This window comes from Sturnira hondurensis, unplaced genomic scaffold (genome assembly GCF_014824575.4).
Source record: "Sturnira hondurensis isolate 20B ecotype Veracruz unplaced genomic scaffold, ASM1482457v3 Scaffold0004136, whole genome shotgun sequence".
In the NCBI taxonomy this organism is placed as follows: Eukaryota; Metazoa; Chordata; class Mammalia; order Chiroptera; family Phyllostomidae; genus Sturnira; species Sturnira hondurensis.
Genome location: NW_028076767.1, coordinates 26547508 through 26568815, shown reverse-complemented (window position 1 = coordinate 26568815; position 21308 = coordinate 26547508). Strand labels below are relative to the sequence as shown.

Genomic DNA, 21308 nt, shown 5'->3' with positions numbered 1-21308 from the left:
GGGTGTTTGCCGGAGCTCTTCCACCTCAGGGGTCTGCACACGGCAGCCCGTGGGCCGCTTCCGCCTCCTCTTTCGGTCGAGGTTTTGGGAGCACAGCCTCATTCATTCATTCATTCATTCATCTTTCGTCCCCGGATGCTGTCATGCTCCGACAGTGGAGCTGAGTAATCGTGATGAAGACCGTATGACCTACAGAGCCTGAAGTGTCATTAAATGACACTCAGTGGGAGACGTTTGTCAGCCTCTGTTCTGAGCCATTCCTTATTCCACCTCACTTCATCCTCACGAGGATCCTGTAGGGCTGGTATTCTCATTATCCCCGTTTTGCAGATCGGGAAACAAAGACACGGAGGGTATAAGGAGTTTGCCTGATGATGCTCTGTGGGGAATGGCGGAGCTGGGATGTGCCTCCGGGCGGCCAGACCCCGGAGCTGGCGTCTTCATCACTGTCCTGTGTTCTCACGTACATACCCACGGGATAAAAGAATCTTCTGTATATTCAGAATGAGCGCGTGAGCTCTGTCTGTCCACCTGCTTCCCAGGTGTGTCTCCGAGAGGAGGGCCCGACAGAAGGGACCAGACTGCTCTCCTTGTCCTACTAGCAAAGTGAGAAGCGTGGGCCTCTGGTAGTTAGGAAGGACTAGATCGAGACTCAGGAAACTCAGCTGCAGCCTCGTGATGTCCACCATAAAAATGACGCAGTATCGGACACACATGGATTCAGGAAGCACACACCACTCATTGAGCCTTCCTGGGGAAGTCCTCACTGGAAAGGAACTTCAGAACATCCAAAGATTAGCTGAAAAATCAAGAACTCAGAATGAGGAAATCATGGGATCAGAAGGCTGGTGACCACCCTCCGGGCGTGGGGGCGCATCTGCAAAGCCCCATTCAACTCAATCCAGTGTTCTCGTGGAGAATTCTCATCTCAGCACACTGTCTTGGATGCAGTGTCCTGACGGTTTTGTTCCCAGCTGTCATTCGTGGGTCCCCGACAGTCCCTGGCACCCACCAAGACAACCGGCCACAGCCGCGAACTGGCAGCCCTGCGGAAGCGACGCCCACAGGCACGCGTGTAGCCTCGAAGCAAACAAGTTCACGATAAATTGTGCTCCCTCATTAAGCCTCCCCTTCAAGAAAAGTTTACCAACTGCATTTAAAAGCCCAATTAAATGCCACAACTTCGTAGAAAGCACTAACCCGTGCCAGGAAATGTGTCTCTAAGGAAATACTTCAAGATGTTTGTGTGGCTGTCTTTCCATGGTGGGTGGTTTCCTCCCCTGCCTTCCGCGCTTCTGTTTTTTCCCCGAGGTATCACTTTGTAACGAGAGCCAGCGAATACCACGGCACATCTCCCCATTTGCTGTGTAGTCATCTCTACAGAAGTCCTCCTGAGCGACTGCCTTAGACACCTCTTTGGGTGGTGGGCACAGTAGGGCTCTAGGAAACTTGTTATGGGTTGAATCGTGTCTGCCCCTCAAGTTCGTACGTTGGCGTCCTAACCCCCAGTACCTTAGAATGCGACCTTATTGGGAAATAGGGCCATTGCAGATGAATTGGGCGAGATGAGTCAAAGTGTAGCAGGCGGGTATTAGGTGTATTAGGTTAGGTGGGCCCCTAACCTAATAGGGCCAGTGTCTTTATAAAGAGGGGAGATGTGGGGACAGACGTCATATGAATTTAAAAGCAGAGATCGGGCTGATGTGTGTGCAAGCCGAGGAATGCCGAAGAGAGCCGGCAAACCAGCAGGCGCTGGAGGCTCAGGTTGCAGCCGATCGCCCCTCCCAGCCCTCAGAAGGAGCCCACCCTGCCCTCACCTCGATCGCAGACTGTGCCTTTCAGCGCTGAGATCATACATGCCTGCTGTTCGAGCCCCTCGGCTTGCAGCACTCGGTTCCAGCAGCCCTAGCGAGTGGATGCAGAACTCATGTCCGACCTGACAGCTTTCAGTGCACAGCTCCTGTCATGTCCTTGTTCCATCTCCTTCTGCTCTGTCTTTCCATCCATGTCAGGTCCTTTGTGGAGCTGGGTGGGACTGATGGTCATTCTCTGGGTTAGCAGGCGGTATAGCATCCACACTGGATGGGGGTGGGCAGCCCCAGGGGAGAAGGGTGGCAGGTTGGGGTGGGGGCCTGTGTATTGTGGTCGAGGAGTCCAAAGCCCAGTGTGGACTTTGGTAGAAGAGGTGGGACAAGGCAAGGGGACTGGCGCTTACATTGGGGAAGTGTAAGAAATTGGGAATCAGGTCTGCAGTGGATGGGGTTAGAAATGGGTGAAGGGAAGGAGGGGGAGGAAGATGAGCTGATGGGAATGAAGGCCGTGAAGATGGTCAAGGGGTTCAGGGGCTTGATTTCAGGAGGCCCCAGTTGAGAGCCAGGGGGCATCCTGGTGGCTTCAAGGACCCAAGCAGGACTGGGAGACGACATCTGGTTTTTCGAGTCAGCGTTTCTCTCTAAGCATCCTCCTCCTTCAGCCTTCGACATGCAGAGGCAGCTGTGGCCACCTCCTCTGGCCATGAATGCCCGTCCCGGGCTGGCCCACGAGGTGGGTGCTCGGAGGCCTTCCTGGAAGGGGGAGTGGGAAGGCAGTTTTATGTGAGGTGGCGTAGGGCGGAGGTCAAGAGTGTGGGCTCTGGACCTGTGTTGCGGTGCTGTGACCCCAGCTGACCTGTCCCTTCTGGAAAAATGTGGGTATCATTCAACTGGCATAAGAGGCCCCAGCTGAGAGCCATGGACATCCTGGTGTCCCCTGGATGGTGTAAGTCCCCTGGGTTATGGTGGTCCCCCCAAATATCTGAGGCCCTGGGAACCTGTTTGCAAGGAAAGAGGTTCTTAACTTGAGTGTGCGTTAGCGCCACCTGGAGGGCTCACAGAAGCACAGGTCGGGGGCCCACCCCAGAGTTTCTGATTCAGTAGAATTTGGTTTCCTATGAAGCTCCCAGGTGGTGATGGTGGAGCTGGTTTGGGGGACTACCTTTGGAGAACCACTGGTGAAAAGGGGGTGCTCCTTGGTATAAACTTGGGAGAGCCATGGCTTCCTGGTGCCTCCTTGGGTCTTTGTAAGTGAAAGGTGACCCCGGGGCCTACCTTATCCTGCTGGTTTGTAGGGCCAACCACCTCACCCATGGCTATAGTCAGAGATCCACAAGGGGATTCGGCCATGCTGCTGCCACCCATGCTGAACTGTGACAGCTGGCATTTGCATAGTTCTTGTGATGTGTCAGGGATGATTCCAAGCATTGAACACATATAACCACAATGCATTCTCATAACAAACCAGTGAGGTAGGTACCATTACCATCATCACTCTCACTTTGCAGGAAAAAAAAAAAACTGGTTCAGAGAGGTTAAGAGACTTGCCTAAGGCCACACAGCTGGTAGTTGGCAGAGCTGGGATTCGATCGGACGATCCAAATCCAGAGTCTGTGTTCTTATCCCACATTTTCCCACTGACCCTGCAGGAGAAAGGAGGCAAGAAATGCCACTGGTGACGTTGGCCAAAGTATTTGGCCTCTTTTTGTCTTCCTTCTCACCTCAGAAAAGGAAATAGCTCTTCCCATCTTAGACGAAAGAAATGACTTTATATTAAAAAAATTGTCAGGTTTAATTGGATAACAGCTGTCAAATTTTTGTGGCTCCTCAGAGGACAGTAAAGAGGAGAAATAACGATGGTGCTATTTTCTGTGCAGACCCTCCTGCATTTGGGGAGGTTAGTGAGTGTCTAATGATGTCTCCGGTAATTGGCGATGATTGAAGAGGATTGCTCCCGTCGGAAGGGAGGCCCTACCCAGGCACTCTACATTTGATGTTCGGTGGCCAGAGCGCTACTGCCCCTGAGAGAGGTGCTCAGGGGTGGCGGGGTGTCTCCTCAGGAGGTCAGTTCGCTTCCTTCCTGGCCCCAGAGCCGGGGAGAGGCACCCCTTGTCCATTGGCCTGAGTTCATAGACCCCCGGGCACATCAGGGTAGGCAGTAGAGACCAGCTAGCTCCGTGGCTCTCTGAGTGTGGCCTCTGGACCAGCTGCATCAGCTTTGCTTGGAAAATAGTGAGAGGTGCAAATTCTTAGGCCCCACCCCAAACTGACGGAGGGGGGCATCCAGCAACTTGTCCGCAAGCTTTCCAAGTGGGTCTGAGGCATGCCTCGCTGGGGAAGCACCGGTTTAGGCAGAAATAGGGCTGACCCTGGGGTCAGACACGCCTCCCCTTGCCTCCTCACCCTGCCGCTCTCAGCTCTCCGAGGTGTGACTTAGGGCTGCAGCTCCCTGTATATTGAGTTTCGCTCTGTGGAATGAGGGCAGTACCAACAGGGCGGGAGGTCAGAGGGGTGGTGTTGGCTTCCGTCCCTCCTCATGGTGGAGCCTGTTTTTCTTCTGGGCTTTGAAACAGACTATTTTATTGACTGTCTGCTTCCTCTTTACCTGTCTGACCCCCACATAACCCTAGGCCTTCAGTGTGGAGTTTATGTACTCAGGCAAGGTGGGATTTTTTTTTCTTTTTTATGCTCCCTCCCCCCAATCCAGTCTGAGTTGGATTCCTCTCCATGTACACAGCCCATCATAGAACTTCCCACATCCTCGTAACTGCCTTCACTTGTCTGCTCTCTCCACAAGCGCAAAGCCTCTTGTCGTGCTGACCACTACTTCTCTAGTGTCCGACACATAGTAGGTACGCAAGTAGTCCTTGAGGTTAGAACCAATTTCATTCACTTTACGAAATGCTTGGTTCTAGTGGACTTTGTGAATAAACCAGCAGAGGGCATAGCCCTTCGTGTGCAGAGCCACATGGGAAACTGAGGCACAGAGGTGCTGGCTGACTTAGTGATGCAGTGGCCGGGAGAACAAGTGGAGAATGATGAGTCCTGGTGGCTGAGGATTTAAGGGGAAGTGGCTGTGGAACTGGGGTACGGACAACCTTTAGCTCATCTCCATGGCATGGAAGGGCCCATCTGGTATTGGCCACTTTAGTGGGCGTGGGATCAGGTTGCTTTCAGAGTCGGGCCCCATCGTAATGGGGGAGATAGAGGTGTCAGGGGAGGGGAAAGTAGATTTTAATACTTTCTATCGCTCTAAGCCGTGGTCGTTTAAAGCTTGGGAAATAATAGCAGTGACCCAATTTGGTAATGCGGGGGCAAGAAAGGCCTGTTTTCATAGGCTCGGCCGTCTCTTTGCCCTGCTTTTCTCCCCGATTTCCAATTGTGTCTTTTCCCATTGCAAATATACGCAGTACTAATCCAGTCCTTTCCATGGAGCGTGGCGAACACGCTATCTATAAGGCCCAGTGGAACATTCTGTGAGTGTAATTGGAGCATAAATGTAACTAATCAAAATATTATCATGCCAGCAGATGTGTGAAGTTTGCAGATATTATATATAACTAATATATATATATCATATATATATATATGATATATATATATATATATTAGTTCTGTGTCATTTCAATTTAGAGATTTGGAGCTACAGAGGCAGAGGGCTCGGCCCAGTAAGGGTCAAGGACAACGTGGGGCCTGGAAATTGTTCCTGACAAGCCTGTTGGTCTCTTTACGCCTAATGTGGAAGCGGTTTGACAACTGATTTCCTGTTTCTTCTTCCTTCCCACTCTTTGCCCCTCCTCCTACCTGCACCAGCTCCCCAGGGCAAGGCCAGCTGACCCCAGGGAATGTGCGATCACTCCTTGCCACCAGAGACCACCCGCCCACTTGCGATGTGGAGCCTAAGAGCTGAATGGGGATTAGACTTTCCCGGGTTTGAATTTTGGCCCTGCCACTAGCTGTGTGGCCTTGGGAAAGTTCTCTGACGTCTCTGTGCCTCAGATTGTAAGAGAAGGACGACAGGAGTGACTACCTCATAGGGTTAATTTTAGAATTAAATGAGTGATTCTTAGTCAAACATGATAGCGTGTGTTTGCTCTGTTTGCTGTTCCTAATGAGCAGGCGTGACTAGCGCAGGAAAGGAATTCTGTGGGGACACAGAAACTCCGCTGTTTCTCCAGGAATAAGACCCAAGGAAAAAGGTGTCTCCTCTGTCTCCCCCTTTCCCAAAGGCATGTAGGTAGAAAATCAAGCCAGTCATGGCATCAAACGCATCACTAACCAGTCACGTGACCGTGCAGCCTTGGAACCGTAGACTCTAGCTGGAGGGCACTTCAGAACCTCCACCTGCACAGCGATTTTACAGGTGAAGAACAGAGAGAGAATTCCTTGCTCTCAGAGGACTGTGGGAGTGACACCAGGTACACAGGAAGGGGCCAGAGTCTGAAGGGGGAGTGGCATGACCTGCCCTTCAAGTCTGCCTTGACCTTGCCAGCATTGTTGGGGTATTTCCCACCTCAAAGAGCAACACAAACAAGGCCTTACGTTTCACCACTCATGTGGCTGAGTTCTCAGTCTGTGGGGTGTTGGGTTCCATTGTTTTTCCTTCAATAACATGTATTTTTCCTGCCGGGATGGTGAGGTGTTACACGGCGATGTCGGGGGAGGTGAGTTATGGAGTTGTAAACGGGGAGAACCCCAGTCCTGCCGGGCCCTGCAGCATTTTACCTGCGTCTGTTTTCATCACAAGACTATTGTAGGGTCCAAAAGGAGAATGTTGTGTGAAAACGTTCGATTTTGATTTTGTTTGGGGAGTGAAGGGGAGAGAAGCAGTTCGGAGGTGGAACACAGTTTAGGTTTTATGCCGCTTTGTCTCCATCATCTTTCTCCTCTCTGCTTCTTCCGCCCCACTCAGCGTCCCTTCCTCATCCGTGCCGTGTTTTTCCAGCCTCACTACCTTTGTCTTCCTTTCCCCCTGCCTCTTTTCCTTCCATCCTCTCTCCACCTGTCCCTCCTCTCCCTTTGTGTTTACTCTTCTGTTTTCTCCTCTCCTACCTCCTTTTCTTCTTCCTCCCTTTCTTCTCTTTCTCTTTTTAAAGATGTTATTTAGAGAGGAGGACGGGAGGGAGAAAGACAGGGAGAGAAACATCAAAGTGTGGTTGCCTCTTGCACGCCCCCTCCTGGGGACCTGGACTGCAACCCAGGCATGTGCCCTGACTGGGAATCGAAGCAGAGAACCTTTGGTTTGCAGGCTGGCCCTCAATCCACTGAGCCACACCAGGCAGGACTGCCTTTCTTTCTCTCTCTCTCTCTCTTTTTTGCCACCCCTCACTTCTCTTTTTCTCTTCTCAGGGACAGCGAAGCTTGCAGGTGCCCCAGGTTCTTGGTCTTTAGAGGAAAGGCCCACGTATACAGCCTTTTCCAGCAGTGCCTTCCAATCCAGTAACCTGGGTCAATTCCATCTTTAAACTACATTACCTACACCCACCTGCGTTATCTTATCGGATAGCTGTTTCTTGGAGAACTGCCTAGCAGATTTGCATATGAAATGCTCAAACCCCAACTTTGGGTCTGAATGAGTGATTACAGAAACACTTCCTGCTTGCTCACGTGCACTAACTCTGACACAATGTTCACGGTGTTTAGTTCCTTTGAAACTTCAGGATGTTTTCCTTGCTGTAAGTAAATATTATGTATCCATTAAACTGTAATTAGTTCCTCCCTTCCTCCCTTGCTCCCCCTTTTCAGGTCTGTTAGAAAAGAAACAAATTTCTTTGCTTTTTTTTTTTGACACCTGATAATTAGATGGCTTATATTGATAATATAGATAATGTGGAATGATATGTTTGTTCCTCTGGCTGTTGGTAAATTATGTGTATGATCAGCTGAATGACTATTAGTTTTCACGACACCAGTTGCAGAACTCTGCGCTGCTCTCCCCCGTCTTTCCTTCCTTTATGGTGCATGGCATCTTTTGACATTTTTGTGTCCCTTGCTCCTTTACTGTGACCAGACAGCTGAACTTTATCATGCTGGACTTTTAAATTAGGTGTTGTCCAGAATAGCTATCATAGAGGTGTGTATGGGGCAAGCAATGCAGAAATAACTGATTCTGTGGGCATCAGTGAATGTCGCTGGGAGAGTAAGCCGTGAAGGACCCTGCCTGGGCTGGGCAGTGTGAGTTTCAGGGAGACTGTCACCCGAGCGAAATCCCGAGGGCAGGGAAGCCTGGAGTGTGTGTCCGTTTCCTATCGGTGCTATAACCTGTTCTCACAAATTTAATGGCTACAAGTATCGCACATTTTTTTTTTTCAGTCTCACCATTCTGGAGGTCTTAGAAGTCCTAACGAGGCTGCCCCAGGCTAAAGTCAAGGCGTCGGAAGCCCTGTGTTCCCTTTGGGAAGCTCAATGAGAGAATCCGTTTTCCTGCCTTTTCTCGTTTCTAGAGTCCACTCGCATTTCTTGGCTCATGGCTCCTGCGCCCATTTCCAAAGCGGGATCCTAGCATCGCCAGCTCTCTCTCTGGTTCTGACCCCCCTGCTTCTCTGGATCAGAATCGCCTCCCCGTCCCAAGTCATCTGATTATCAACCTTAATTCCTCCTCACGGGGTAGGGACGTATTCACAGGCTCCACAGAGTAGGACCTGACATCCTTAAGCTACCATTCTGTTAGCTGTGGCGTGTACGAGGGCAGTGGAGGCAAAAGACTCAACTCTCTTCTCTTCCTCAGTGTTCCTTCCTCAATGTTACTCAGGGGTAGCATGGTACTGCCTCACTGGGATGTGAAAAGATGCTTAGATCAATGCCTGGCATGTGCTAAGTTTTCAATAAACATTAATAACATTAAACGCTGTAAATTGCATTGGGCCCACTGTCGTCAGCTGCTGCCTGTTTATTATGAAATTAACATTTATTGTGTTGCATTTAATAGTCACTGAAAACAGTGTTTCATTTCATAGTCACTGAAAACAGACTGACCAAACAGCTCTGACGTGTATCTGTCATCATCCCACTGTATAGATGAGGACACTGAGGCCCAGGCATTTTTACTGACTCGCTCAGAGCCACACAATTAATAGAGGGACTGAAACCCAGTTTTCTTGACTGCCGATTGAGGGCTTGTTCCATTCCACCCCTGTCCCATTGCCTTGGCTTCGGGCAGCGTTTGGGTCTCTGCTGCCATCCGCTCACTCGCTCCCTTCACGTAGGTGCTGGCACTGGGAGCCGGCGGGGCCACCTGTCTGCAGGGATGGCTGGGAGCCTTGGAGCTCCAGGCGCTCAGCTGCCAGTCGCCCGAGCACACTCATGTAATCTTAATGAACAACGTGCAGCACCATTAAAAACTCAATTTGGGCTTTCTCTTCACTGCCAACGTGAGGAAATGCAGCCGTGAGGTGCTCATGTGTAAACACAATAGCCGCCATCTGCTACGGAGAAGCGTTTTGCCTCCAAAAAGGGGGTCTAGGTTGCAGACGCATCAATACCGGGGCGCTTATCGAGGTATTATTATGCACAGAGGGGGAAAAATGCAAAATTTATGGCCAGCCGGAGAGCACTTCCTGGTTCAATTTCACACATTTTGGTGCTGTGTATAATAACTATGGGGAAACAAATGCTGTTTTATGTTCCTTATCACATCAGTGGATTTTTGAGAGAGAGAGAGAGATGGAGAATGTAAAAATGTATTTACAGTCTTCCTCTTTCTTGTTTCTGACTGATCTCAGCATCATGACCAGCTCGTTTTTGATCTCCCGGAAACTGACAGCCCAAGGATGATATTAATTAAGCCAACCTGTTGATGAAAGAGAGCCTCACTGAGCTGCTGATGGATGAGGGCTTCAGTCCTGAGCCATCTCTAAACCAGCTGGCCTGTGCTCAGCTCAGAGACACGGCTTCCTTCCTCTCTGGAGGATGTGGCCAGACTGCTGTAAGCCGGGTGCGGGGCGGAGAAGGCTGGCTCCCACCCTCCCGTAAGACTCTGCACTTGCATCACTGGGTGCTATGGCTCCTCTGTGCCTTTGTACCTGCCGTTCCCTCTGTTTGAAGTGCCCTCCCAAATTACTAGCGGGCACACCTCCATGGAAGGGATCCTGGCTGGGGAAGCAGACAGGCTCACACATTCTGATGCATGGAGCTTAGCTCTCTTTCCTCTAGTATCTATTTATATCTGCTGGCTATACTGACCTGATGTGGCCGAAGATATTCCTGGGGAAGGGGCGTCAGGAAAATCTGAGCCTTGTGCCATTAGGGTATGAGGGGACTCATGTGTCCTGCAGGCTGGAGGGGCCCCGTTGCAGAGTGTGACTCCAGGGCCATGGATAGAGGGGGGAAATCCATCCCAAAAGATGATGCCAAGTGGAAGTAGGAGCTGAACTGTAGGGGGCAGAGGTGCTGGGTGAGCGTGCATCCTGAGGGAGAAGGGGAAACGCCATGGAAGTTTGCAGGAAGACCCGTCTCCTGAACCTCGTTGACTCCTGGGCCAAAGCAGTTCAGTTGTATCTCCCCTGAGGGTGTCCCAGAGCAAAGAGGCACTAACAAGGACCTGCCCACTCATGGACACGCCACACCAGATGGCGAGGGCACATGAGGGATCTGTGCCTGAAAGTGCCATGGGGACAAGGGGGTTGCCATCATCCCCGAAGGTGCCTTGGGGACTTTGGGGATACATAGGGAGTGTGTCTGGGAGCTGGAGTTCCAGCAGGGATAGGTGGGGGCTTCCGCGGGTAAGATTCCACTGTCAGTGTTCATAACATGCTCTCTGGCTGGTGGGGTTTTACTTCTATCCGTTCTTCGAATTCCAACTCAGCTGAGCCCGGCCCTGGAAGATGTGGACCCCCCTGGCTGAGTTAGTCACCCCCGTCTCTGTGTCCAGGTGGGATTTCCTGCCAGGCCCACTGTGATCGCTGCCTCTGCAGCTGCGAGGCATCTTCCTCCCCTGCCGCTGTCCCCTGGACATGGTCTATGGTTCCTGAGCCCTGGCTCATTTAGTTACTAGCTTCTGGTTTGGACACCAGGGTCGGGTGCCCCTGCTTGATGGAGCCCAGGTCGTGTGCCCGAGTCTTAGCTATAGAGGGTGCTGGGAAAGAGGGTGCTGGGCTTTTTCCTTTGAGATAGAGGAAAATGAGCCCTGCTTAAAAAACTAGGGAGATTCCCCCCACGCAGGAAGCGAGTTCAGATAGCGAGCGGTCAAACCACAGGACAAATACTGCAGAGCATCACTCCGGCTACCTTGGCGGGTGGCCCCAGAGCAGCCACGTGTGGTGGGCGGGGTCTGAGGAGCCCACTGTGGATGTGGACCACGGTGGTTACACTGGCCGGCAGCCCTGATGAGTTTTCACTGATGGAAGGTGGGCCTACCCCAGGTCTACCCCCTAACCTTCTTTTCTTTCTGTCCAGATTGGGAGCGAAATGATCTGACACCGCATTTCGCTTTTTATGTCATGTTCTCCTTCTAAGACTTTGGTGAGGACAGGACCTGGTACCACGCGGAGGCTTCTGCACTCACATAAGAATATTGAGATCTTCCAGGGTCCCTGCTGTGTAGACAGCGCCTGCCTGCTGGCTCCCGAATGGGCCATCCCTCTGTCTCTGGTTTGTGAGCTTGGGACACCTGGGTGCATACTAACAAAAATACCTGTGATGACAGAATAACGGTCCTCCTAAGATGTCTGTGGGACCTGCAAAGGGACTTTGCAGATGTGATTGGACTAAGGGTCTTGCAGTGGGGAGATTATGCTGGATTGTCTGGGTGGGCGTTACGCATAGGGTCCTTCTAAGAGGGAGGTTGGAGGGTCAAAGTCAGAAAAAGGAGCTGTGCCCAAGGAGATAGGGGTTAGAGCCGTGCCCTTTGGAGGTGGAGGGAGGGGCCATGTGCCGAGGAGTGCGAACAGCCACTGAAGGCCAGACAAGGCAGGGAAGTAGGTTCTCTCCTGAAGCCTCTGGAAGGAGAGCAGCCTTCCTGACACCGTGACTTTGGACTTCCGACCTCCAGAACCGTAAGAGGAGACATTTGTGTGGTGTTAAACCACCGAGTGTGTGGTAATTTGTTATAGGAGCCACAGGACACTAACCCAGGGTCCAAATCTTGTGTCCCCAGGACATCCATGAGCAGGACACTGGGGGCCGTAACCTTCTGGCCTGTATACTTTCCCTCTTTGGGGGTAGGCTGGGTGGGCAGCCGTTTTTTTAAAATCTTTCTTTGTCTTTTCTTTGTTGTTGTTGTTGTTGTTGTTAATTATCTTGGCTATCTCTCTGAGCCTAGCACCAAAACACATACCTTTCTGTCTGGTCTGAGGGCCAACGCATGCACGACATGTCACACAAATTGACATCGAGGGCCAGGGCTGTGGTGTTGGGGAACATGGTATGTGACCCCAACCCAACCCAGCTCTGGCCCACCCGAGACACGAGTGGTCTTGAGGATGGTCCAGGCTGTTCCTTTGCTTCTCCAGGATTCATTCCCCCAGTCCGTTCTTCCCATTCTCTTCTTTCTCTCTGTTTTTTCACCCCGGGATGCTGCTTTTAATCATGTTCCTACTGGGAGCGTCTTGCGCTTTGCTTGGTAGCTCTCATTACTCATCTTGTCTCCTGAATAAAGGCACCTGGGGGAAGCCGGGGCTCTAGGGGGGGGCCAGTGCGAGAATGAGGACGCTAGGTGTGGAAATAAACTACAGAGTTTGAACGGCTTAATAACCCCATAATAGTTTATTTCTTGTATACAAAAGGTCTGAAATGAGTGTTCCTAATAGGTGGGTGGCCTTTCTCGTGGTCATGGCCATTCGGGCAACCAAGCTCCTGTTGTGGCTCCGCTGTCACTGAGGCTCTCGCAATCCTGCGCTCGCAGCCGGCCGGTGGGAAAGAAAACGGAGCAGTGATTCTCACACTTTCATGGGCTTCCTGCTGTACAGACCAGCTGAGGGGCTTGGCAAATGCAGATTCGGAATCCATAGGCCAGGTTCTGCTTTTCTTACAAGCTCCAGGTGAGGCCGAGGCTGCTGGCCCGAGGACCGTCCTCTGAGAGGCAAGATTAAGGAGGATGGAGCAAGGAGGCTTGGGGGAGGGTAGAGGGAGGCAGCTTTTAGGGACTGGGCCTGAAGGTGGCGTATTTCATACACAGGCCTCACTGGCTAGACCCCAGGTGCACGGCCCCCTCTCTGTAAAGGGAGGCTGGGGAATGTGGTCCGGCTGTGCGCCCAGAAGGAGGAGGACAGGTTTGGGCATCAGTAGGTAACTGCTGCTACGTGGAGGGTCCATGGAGGGCCAACCCCTTTCACCAGCTCCACCTCCAGGGAAATGCAGCTCCTTCTACCAGCAACCATGGGGCAGCGAGATGGGAGTGGATGGGTGTTACATGGTACCCCCTCCTCTGTGGCCTGCCTCACCACTGGGGCTAGGATGAAAGAAATGGGAACCTGGGCTGGTGGAAGGGACACCTGCTCCACTTTTCGCTGCTGTACCTGGGACAGAGCTCAGCATGAATCCACAGGAGGATGAGAGTGGAGTTGCCCACGGGGCATCAGGAGATTCCAGAGGAGAGAGCCAGGTGCCCTTTGCCTCCTCTCAGGCTGCCTTCCTGACCTGTGGGTGTGCCGCTCCTCCGTGGCAGGGGCAGGCCATCCCACCCTTGTGGGGCTTGTGGGTCGTCACCCCTCCTTCCCAGGGAGACCCCTGCAACCCTGTGGGGTGTAGGTCAGCAGACAGCTATGGGCATGGACGCTAGCCTCAGTTTACCCCCTGCAGTGGTCTCTTTCTTGCTGCCTCCCTGGAGGTTCCGATGGTTAGTGACAACATCTGACAAGGGACATCTCTCCACTTACCCTGTTCTACTTCCAAGCCATAAACTAGGAAATGCAACTCTCTCGGGAACGCAGGGGAAGATGCTGCCTTGGCTCACTCTTAGTGGTTCTGTCCCCAGGAGGTGGGTGCACTTTCTGATTGGCGGGTGGGCAAAGTCTGATAGCCATGGTTCAAGCAAAGCTCTGTCCTTGTTTCCTTCCTCATGGGTTTATTTGGGGGATGTGCCCACCCAGCAGCCCTATGTGGTCAGCCCTCGAGGACAGCCCTAGTCCTGGGGATTGGGGGGGACTTGGAGGAAGGGAGGGAGGGAGTCCATGATTCTCCTGGTGCTTTGCTTGCTCTGCGTGAAAGGAAATGCAGGAAGCCTAATTTGGCCCCAAGTCCAAGTTGCTTTCTCGAATCCAGCTTTGGGAATAATGAAGTAGAGGTTTTGAACTTTACCTCTCTCCTCTATTTTTAACTTCCTTCAGATCCCGCAGGAGATGGGCTGTGAATGACTGGTACCCTCTGGAACCCCAACAAGATACGGATTGCCCAGCACTCACTAGCTGGCAGCTGTTGGCATTTTGGGAATTCGGGTGAAAGAATGAGGCCACTTCTAGTGGCAGCGGCTCTTTGTGGCTGAGGCTAAGGGGTCAGAAGGTTTCATCCGGAACTGAATATTCTAGTGGTTAGAGTCAGATTTCAAAGCCACAGTGGTGTTTCTAGGTGAGCGTGTTCATCCAGAGTCATCTGAATTTATCTACTGTGTTTTATGGTGCAGTTTATGTCGTAGAGTTCTGGGGCTTAAAGTCACAGAGTGCAGCGCTCAGAGTCCAATTGCGACGTTTTCTCAGGCGTCGTGACTTTCCCAGGCTCTGTGTTGCTTGCAGTGACGGGGAGCTCACTCTGTCTCTGGCGGGCAATCCCATTTTGCATCAGCTGTACTTGTTAGAGGGCCCTTTGCACCACAGCGTGCCTCCTGGAGGTTTCTTCCCCTGAGTCTGCCCTCTGAGGCACCTTTACCCCTCAGCTGTTGCCATAGTAACGCTGCCTGACCTGCCGAGAGGGGACCCAGTGCCGCCAGCGGTGAGCACTGACTCGTGATCACCGTCTGAGAGTTGAGTGTGGTTCTGCTGGTCCGGGCTGGGCTTGTGGGCCGCGTGGCTGTGCTGCTAGCTGGGTGGGTGGCACAGCTCAGTGCTTCACTCTCGGTTCTGCTCAGGACTCCTCCTCGTCGGTCTGTTCTCCGAGCTGAAAGGGGTCACAGCTCCCTGGGGTGCATTCTTCTCACAAACGGTGACATCAGAGTCGGAGGGCGAGTCCAGCAAGGGGGGAATACATGCTTCAGGCCTCTGCCTGAACTGCTCTGTTAGCATCCTGTTAAAGCAAGTGCAGCTCAAAGTCACAGGATGGGGACACACCCTCTGCCTCTTCCACAAAGCCAGAGGCCAAGGATGCAGATCCAGGGAGGGGTGGAGAACTAGACACAGCCCTTCAACCTGTCGGAGCAGCTCCAGCGAGGCCCACGTCCTGCCAGGGAAACAGCCTTTAAATGCTGGACAGGAGTCGTCATGTGTTCGGCAAATGGTTAATAACGGCATCACCTTTGAGGTTGGAGAGAATCTGGGTCTCATCTCTCTCTGCCTGAGTGACCCAGAGCAAGTCACTGGGTCTTTAAATAAAATGAAAATCCCAGCCTCCCAGGGTCATTCTGAAGATGAAATTGAATAACATGTAAATAAGACACTTAGCATCCAACTGGCACTTCTTCAAGTGCTTAGTGGTACTTACGCTCCATCCCAGGCTGACCGCCTTCCAGTTGGTTCTCCCGTTTCCTGAGGATCTTCGTTACTGACTTGACTATATCGTAACTTTAAAAAACTATATATGCCCTCCTGTGATCCATTCTCTGCACTGACTACAAGGCTCCAGGCGGAGTATGTTGGAGTAAGGTCACCTCCCATGCCGTCGAGGTCCTGCTTCCCCCGAGACGGCCCAGGCTCACATGAGGTTATATTTCACCTCATCTTACTTGTGGAGGTCGCTGTTAACTAATTTCCTGGGTTTTTATTCCATGCTTCCTCCAGGAGTCGCTGGATACAATGTCCCTTCTGTAAATGTTTATAATGTGTCTACTTTGTAGAAACACGTTGTATACGTTACTCTCTCTTCGTCCTTATACCCCCCCTGTTGAGTTGGGTTTTCATCCCCAAACACAGAGGAGAACACGCAGGTTGTGGTGTCCTCGGGCTCACCCAGCAGACCCGATTTCTGGCCCCCGAGTGGATGGGAGTGACAGGTTTTTTCTCTCTCCTTGTCCACTTTCCGCCCCCTCTGTGGGCCTCCAGGGTCCTTCATGATGGTGAACAGCTCCGGGAGGGCCTCTGGCCAGAAGGCCCACCTCCTCCTGCCGACCCTGAAGGAGAACGACACGCACTGTGTCGACTTCCACTACTACTTCTCCAGCCGCGACAGGTCCAGCCCGGGGGCCTTGAATGTCTACGTGAAGGTGAACGGAGGGCCCCAGGGGAACCCCGTCTGGAACGTGTCTGGCGTCGTCACCGAGGGCTGGGTGAAGGCAGAGCTGGCCATCAGCACCTTCTGGCCGCATTTCTACCAGGTATGGTGTTTTGCCATGGTTTGACTTTTTTTAAAAAGTAATCATAAATCTAGATCCCTCTTGCCTGCTTAGAGTTACGTTGAAAAAGGACGTTGCTTACGTGCTTGTTCGACTCGTGTTGACCGAGCCTCTCCTTCCAGCCAGGCCCTGCCTTCCTGGAGCTCATGGTCTGGAAGAGGAGCCTGGTGTACGAGTAACAGCAACAGTGGGGGTGCACCGGACTCCCTCAGATGCTGCAGGGACACAGGCATTGCAGCCTTTTGTGAAATAGTTGATGAGGGAGAGACCGTTATGTGATGAGGAAGATGCTGTGATTATCCTGTGTTACAGGTGGAAAAGCGGAGGCTCAGAGAGAGAAGCTAACTAGTCAAACATCCCCCCTGGACACGGGCTGCTTGGGAGAAGGCAGTGAGGATGGTTTCTAAGCGGAGATGAGAGCTAGGCTGAGTCCTGAAGGGTGAATAACGAATAACTGAGAAAGGAAGGGGAAGGCTTTGGAGTTGTCGGGCTAGGGTTGCCATGGGCTGGAGGAGTGCGGGGAGATTTTGGCAGAGTGGAAACTCAAGTCAGTTACGGGTAGGTTGCAAAGTAGATACCCAGGGAATGAAGCCTGCAGGGGTGAGTAGGGCGTGGGGGGGCTTTGGCTGCCAGGCTGCAGTGATTAAATGGCACACACACACACACACACACACACACGGGAGCTCACGCGGGGGCTCACACATGTGCATGCTCCCAGGCTCACGGCACACCCAGGGACACCCACAGGCACGTAGGTCGGGGCGGGGGGAGAAGACGGGCCCTATCAGGAGATTCAAAGACCCTTGAGAGGTGGATTTTAAATTTCACCAGACCCTAAGCGCTGGCCTGCACGCACGATTCTGTGGACAAAACGCGATTTTAGTTTTCAGCAGTGCTGGCCTTCACATACTAATGGTTTCTGTATTTATTTATTAAAGTCATATTTCACAGTCCTAAAATTGGCTCCATAATAAATAGGGAAGCTTTCTCTTTCTTATTCGTGACTTTCTGACACCAGGTTCAGCAGGGCCTGGGAGGAGAATGTCCTTCTGCCATCCCCCTCCTCCTCCTGCTCTCTCTCGGGTGAGCAGGGCTGTTCAAACGCCGCTTAAGCCCTGCCCTGGGTCCCTGCTCCATTCCAGGTGATATTAATTCTGTTCATGATTCCGAACTTTTCCATCTCAAGAGATTAAAACTAAAACTCTTCATTAATTTTGTAGCCACTGGCTCACTTTGTTCTCTGTCCCCTGCCCCGGTGAAATCACCTTTTACCTGGCACTCGGGGGTTGCTCTGTAAGCCCCTGACATTTCGGACCCACCTGACTGGAATTCGCCTGGATGTGAAGCCCTTTCTCAGGAATTCCCCTGGCGCCTGGCACTCTGTAGGGCTAGTAACTTCATGCACAGTTCAGGAGGGCACAGGCCAGGGCCACTGTCCCTGCTCGGGACTCCACCCCATCTCCTCTCTCATCCTCCTACCCCTCTCTGCTAAGCAGCAGACCCTCCTTCTTGCCTGTGCAGGTCTCCTGATTTCAGCCCAAGCGAGCCTTCCCCACGAAAATGCGTCTGGGCCCCATCCTAGCAGGAGTCCCGGTGAGCCAACAGTTTTCTCTCTCTTACCTTCAGAGAACATGTTTGCAGCCCCCTGAAATTTTTGCTGTACTGATTCTCTGCTGGGGGACTCCAGAAGGGGAGGATAAAACAGCAGATCTCTTAAACTGAGTGCTGACATATCACACCCTCCCCCAAACATGCATACAACCTGCTTCTTGGAAGGGTTGAGGGAGGCTCATCTCTGGACCTGTCTTGGGAAGTTGCTTGCTGGCTTTGCCCAGCAGCTTGTGCCCAGGGAGAGGTTTGCATCTTTCCGGGCAAGCCCCATCCCCCACACCCCCACCAGGATGTCCCTGAGGATCTGGGGGCTGGGGTCTGTGCAGTCANGAAGGAGAATGACACGCACTGTGTCGACTTCCACTACTACTTCTCCAGCCGCGACAGGTCCAGCCCGGGGGCCTTGAACGTCTACGTGAAGGTGAACGGAGGGCCCCAGGGGAACCCCGTCTGGAACGTGTCTGGCGTCGTCACCGAGGGCTGGGTGAAGGCAGAGCTGGCCATCAGCACCTTCTGGCCGCATTTCTACCAGGTATGGTGTTTTGCCATGGTTTGACTTTTTTAAAAAAGTAATCATAAATCTAGATCCCTCTTGCCTGCTTAGAGTTACGTTGAAAAAGGACGTTGCTTATGTGCTTGTTTGACTCGTGTTGACCGAGCCTCTCCTTCCAGCCAGGCCCTGCCTTCCTGGAGCTCATGGTCTGGAAGAGGAGCCTGGTGTACAAGCAACAGCAACAGTGGGGGTGCACCGGACTCCCTCGGATGCTGCAGGGACACAGGCATTGCAGCCTTTTGTGAAATAGTTGATGAGGGAGAGACCGTTATGTGATGAGGAAGATGCTGTGATTATCCTGTGTTACAGGTGGAAAAGCGGAGGCTCAGAGAGAGAAGCTAACTAGTCAAACATCCCCCCTGGACACGGGCTGCTTGGGAGAAGGCAGTGAGGATGGTTTCTAAGCGGAGATGAGAGCTAGGCTGAGTCCTGAAGGGTGAATAACGAATAACTGAGAAAGGAAGGGGAAGGCTTTGGAGTTGTCGGGCTAGGGTTGCCATGGGTTGGAGGAGTGTGGGGAGATTTTGGCAGAGTGGAAACTCAAGTCAGTTACGGGTAGGTTGCAAAGTAGATACCCAGGGAATGAAGCCTGCAGGGGTGAGTAGGGCGTGGGGGGGGGGGCTTTGGCTGCCAGGCTGCAGTGATTAAATGGCACACACACACACACACACACACACACGGGAGCTCACGCGGGGGCTCACACATGTGCATGCTCCCAGGCTCACGGCACACCCAGGGACACCCACAGGCACGTAGGTCGGGGCGGGGGGAGAAGACGGACCCTATCAGGAGATTCAAAGACCCTTGAGAGGTGGATTTTAAATTTCACCAGACCCTGGCCTGCATGCACGATTCTGTGGACGAAACGCGATTTTAGTTTTCAGCAGTGCTGGCCTTCACATACTAATGGTTTCTGTATTTATTTATTAAAGTCATATTTCACAGTCCTAAAATTGGCTCCATAATAAATAGGGAAGCTTTCTCTTTCTTATTCGTGACTTTCTGACACCAGGTTCAGCAGGGCCTGGGAGGAGAATGTCCTTCTGCCATCCCCCTCCTCCTCCTGCTCTCTCTCGGGTGAGCAGGGCTGTTCAAACGCCGCTTAAGCCCTGCCCGGGGTCCCTGCTCCATTCCAGGTGATATTAATTCTGTTCATGATTCCGAACTTTTCCATCTCAAGAGATTAAAACTAAAACTCTTCATTAATTTTGTAGCCACTGGCTCACTTTGTTCTCTGTCCCCTGCCCCGGTGAAATCACCTTTTACCTGGCACTTGGGGGTTGCTCTGTAAGCCCCTGACATTTCGGACCCACCTGACTGGAATTCGCCTGGATGTGAAGCCCTTTCTCAGGAATTCCCCTGGCGCCTGGCACTCTGTAGGGCTAGTAACTTCATGCACAGTTCAGGAGGGCACAGGCCAGGGCCACTGTCCCTGCTCGGGACTCCACCCCATCTCCTCTCTCATCCTCCTACCCCTCTCTGCTAAGCAGCAGACCCTCCTTCTTGCCTGTGCAGGTCTCCCGATTTCAGCCCAAGCGAGCCTTCCCCACGAAAATGCGTCTGGGCCCCATCCTAGCAGGAGTCCCCGTGAGCCAACAGTTTTCTCTCTCTTACCTTCGGAGAACATGTTTGCAGCCCCCTGAAATTTTTGCTGTACTGATTCTCTGCTGGGGGACTCCAGAAGGGGAGGATAAAACAGCAGATCTCTTAAACTGAGTGCTGACATATCACACCCTCCCCCAAACATGCATACAACCTGCTTCTTGGAAGGGTTGAGGGAGGCTCATCTCTGGACCTGTCTTGGGAAGTTGCTTGCTGGCTTTGCCCAGCAGCTTGTGCCCAGGGAGAGGTTTGCATCTTTCCGGGCAAGCCCCATCCCCCACACCCCCACCAGGATGTCCCTGAGGATCTGGGGGCTGGGGTCTGTGCAGTCAGCAGTAGATCCACATGGCATCCTGGGGGTTGGAGACTATCCTGCAGAGAAGCTGGGATTCCTAGCCTAGGCCTTCTGCTCCAGTCCTCGCCCCCATACACTGGCACGGAGCATCACTGGGTGTCAGCTGGGCCCACTTCGGCCCCACCCCCTCTATCCTGCCCTCCCTGCCCCCTGTAAACAGCACTGTCTTTTACTTCTCTGACTCCTCCCCCACTCCTGGCTTTCATTCCTCAAGGGCCTTGTTTTGAGTTTCCTAAAGGGTGCTGGCATCCCCTTGTCCCCTTATGCTATCTGGCCAGGTACTTGGTGGGGTCCTCCTGACCAGGGCCCTCACACCAGAAGCACACTGATGGGGCGCTCACCTCCATCCATGGTCTCAGGTGTCTTCTGACTCTGATGATCCACGTGCCCCAGATGTTTGTGGGCCAGGAACCTGGCCCCGGGGGTTGAGCAGTGGCTTTTCAACTGCTTTGCCTGGACATAGGACAAGAAGCTCTCTTCTGCTGTTCCTGTTTGTTCGGGTGGTCTTCCCTCTGGGTCATCAACAGTGTGAAGAACCCTCGGGGAGCCTCACATCTCTCCCGATGTCTGCACACCCCTGGCAATGCTGCCTCTGTGTGAGCCACGCCCACAGCGCCTTGCTGCAGCCGAACCTGATCCCTCCCATTGTATTCCATGGCACTCTGCCCCATGGCCACTCACGAAAGCTTCTCAAGGCCTAGCTCACATTTAGAGGTCTTGTTGCATGGTCAGAAACTTGACCATGAGCCCTAGATTCCTGTTCAGAATAGATAAGCACCCCATGTGGCTAAGGCGATATTTGGAGCTTTGGGGCTACGTGTGGTTTTTAAAGGGCGATCCTGCCAACTTCTCCTAGTATCCATTGTTTCCCCGTGGCTGAGGCCCATCATCCCGTAAAATTTAGTAGTTCCTTCTGGCCACCATTTGAGGTCTCCTTCTCCGTTCCTGGAGTTGTGCCCCTCG

General features: G+C 52.6%; 1 protein-coding gene across 11 annotated transcripts in view; it reads left to right on the top strand.

Annotated features, from left to right (window-relative positions):
- Positions 1-21308, top strand: part of PTPRT (protein tyrosine phosphatase receptor type T) — a 945487-nt gene that overhangs the window by 325728 nt on the left and 598451 nt on the right. For 10 of the 11 annotated variants that reach the window (XM_037044094.1, XM_037044090.1, XM_037044092.1 and 7 more), the window contains exon 3: positions 15935-16206. In XM_037044094.1, coding sequence (XP_036899989.1) covers positions 15935-16206 — 272 coding nt within the window. Of the gene's footprint in view, positions 1-15934; positions 16207-18215; positions 18368-21308 lie in introns of those variants that run through there. The other variant, XM_037044096.1, reaches the window with a different exon arrangement.